Below are 1522 nucleotides of genomic sequence, written 5' to 3'. Positions count from 1 at the left end.
TGCTCCATTGACTTTTTGACCGAACGCATATGCCGCTATCCAAGAGATTATTAAATTCTCTTTTCGCTACTGCCAGCTTTTCCGGTGGTAGCCTACGCACCTTTTGTGACACTGGCGGTCCCTTTGTCTCAATGAAGTGGCATATCTGTGTTTCAGTCCCTTTACGTCGCGCCGGCTCCTTCAACAGATCAGCATATCGGATCACAAGGTCGTGAAACACGCTGGTAGATTTAATCGTCGTTATATTTTGATGTTGGCGGGACATTCTACACGCGCTACGTAGGTCTGACCCATTGCGAACCAACGCCTTGTCTCTTACGTCGACAAGCATGCCGAAATGCTTTAAAAAATCTGCTCCCAATATAGGATGCGTCACGTCAGCGATGGTGAATATCCATGTAAAGTTTTTTTTGCAGGCCTAGATCCACGGTGAGCTGTTTCTGTCCGTACGTATTTATATGAGTGTTGTTTGCTGCTGCTAACTTTACTAATGAAGCTTGAGAATTGTCGTTACTGTTGCGTGGCACCACAGATATTTCTGCTCCGGTATCCACCAAAAAAGAAAGTTTTGAAAGTCTGTCCTTAATGAACAGGCGACATGCGTCAGGCCCTATCCTTTGATTAGTCGCCGGAAAGGACGGGCCAAGTAGTTTTCCTGCGCTTCAGGTCGAAAATTACAAGGTGATTTGCACCTGGTGGCACGGGCACCGAATCTGCGATGATACCAGCACAACTCGCCCGATGGTGATCTTACACTACGAGAGCGCGCACGAGGCGAATAGCTACGCTGACGGTTTGTAGCGCGAATAACTGGTTTTGACACACCCAGTTCTAAACGCTCCAATCGCTTGTTCAATTCCATGATTGTGCCTTGCAAAGATGCGACTGCGCCTACATCACCACTAACAACATTAATGCCAGAGTCATCAGCGACCGCCATAATATTGTCTGCCTTCTCCGCTAAGCTGTCCAGCTCTCCAGTTACAGTTTCCAAAATTTGTTGCACGTTCCTTGGAAGTTGACGCAGCCACAGCGACTTAAGCACCGCCTCGTCTAAGTGACCATCTGCCAAGTCTCGCAATTCCCGAAGGAAAGTTGTCGGCTTCCTACCATCTATTGTGTTACCGCTCAGCAAACGCTTCATACGTACTTCCTTCGATTCGCTGAATTCCTTAATTAGGCGCTCCTTCAGTGCGTTGTACTTATTGCCTGCCGGAGGCCTTTGGATAATATCTGCTGCATGCTTTAGCACTGAGGAATCAATTTCTGCGACTAACGTATAAAACTTAGTCTCATCTGTCGTAATATTTGAGCGAATAAATTGGGCTTCAACCTGCTGAAACCATAGCCGAACATCGGGCTTCCAAAATGGCGGCGGTTTAATTGCCACCCGAGCGATTTGCAAATTCGTAGCATCTACGAAAATTTCTCCGTCTCCTTCCGTGTGCATCTTTACTTTCGACGGGGTCACCACTTTGTAGTGTTTGAATCAAGTTACTTTATTTATTAAATAGTTTAATTC

The 1522-nt window shown here is 46.5% G+C and overlaps 1 protein-coding gene across 1 annotated transcript; it reads right to left on the bottom strand.

Moving 5' to 3' along the window:
- Positions 1 to 610: 610 nt before the first annotated feature.
- Positions 611 to 1450, bottom strand: LOC118757088. Its single transcript, XM_036491824.1, has one exon. The coding sequence runs from the start codon at positions 1448 to 1450 to the stop codon at positions 611 to 613; it is 840 nt and encodes a 279-aa protein (XP_036347717.1).
- Between the last annotated feature and the right edge of the window lie 72 nt (positions 1451 to 1522).

The sequence above is a fragment of the Rhagoletis pomonella genome, unplaced genomic scaffold (genome assembly GCF_013731165.1).
Source record: "Rhagoletis pomonella isolate Grant_MI unplaced genomic scaffold, Rhpom_1.0 Rhpom_scaffold_14209, whole genome shotgun sequence".
Taxonomy (NCBI): domain Eukaryota; kingdom Metazoa; phylum Arthropoda; class Insecta; order Diptera; family Tephritidae; genus Rhagoletis; species Rhagoletis pomonella.
Note: the sequence above shows the minus strand (reverse complement) of the source record. Positions and strands in the feature narration are given on the sequence as shown.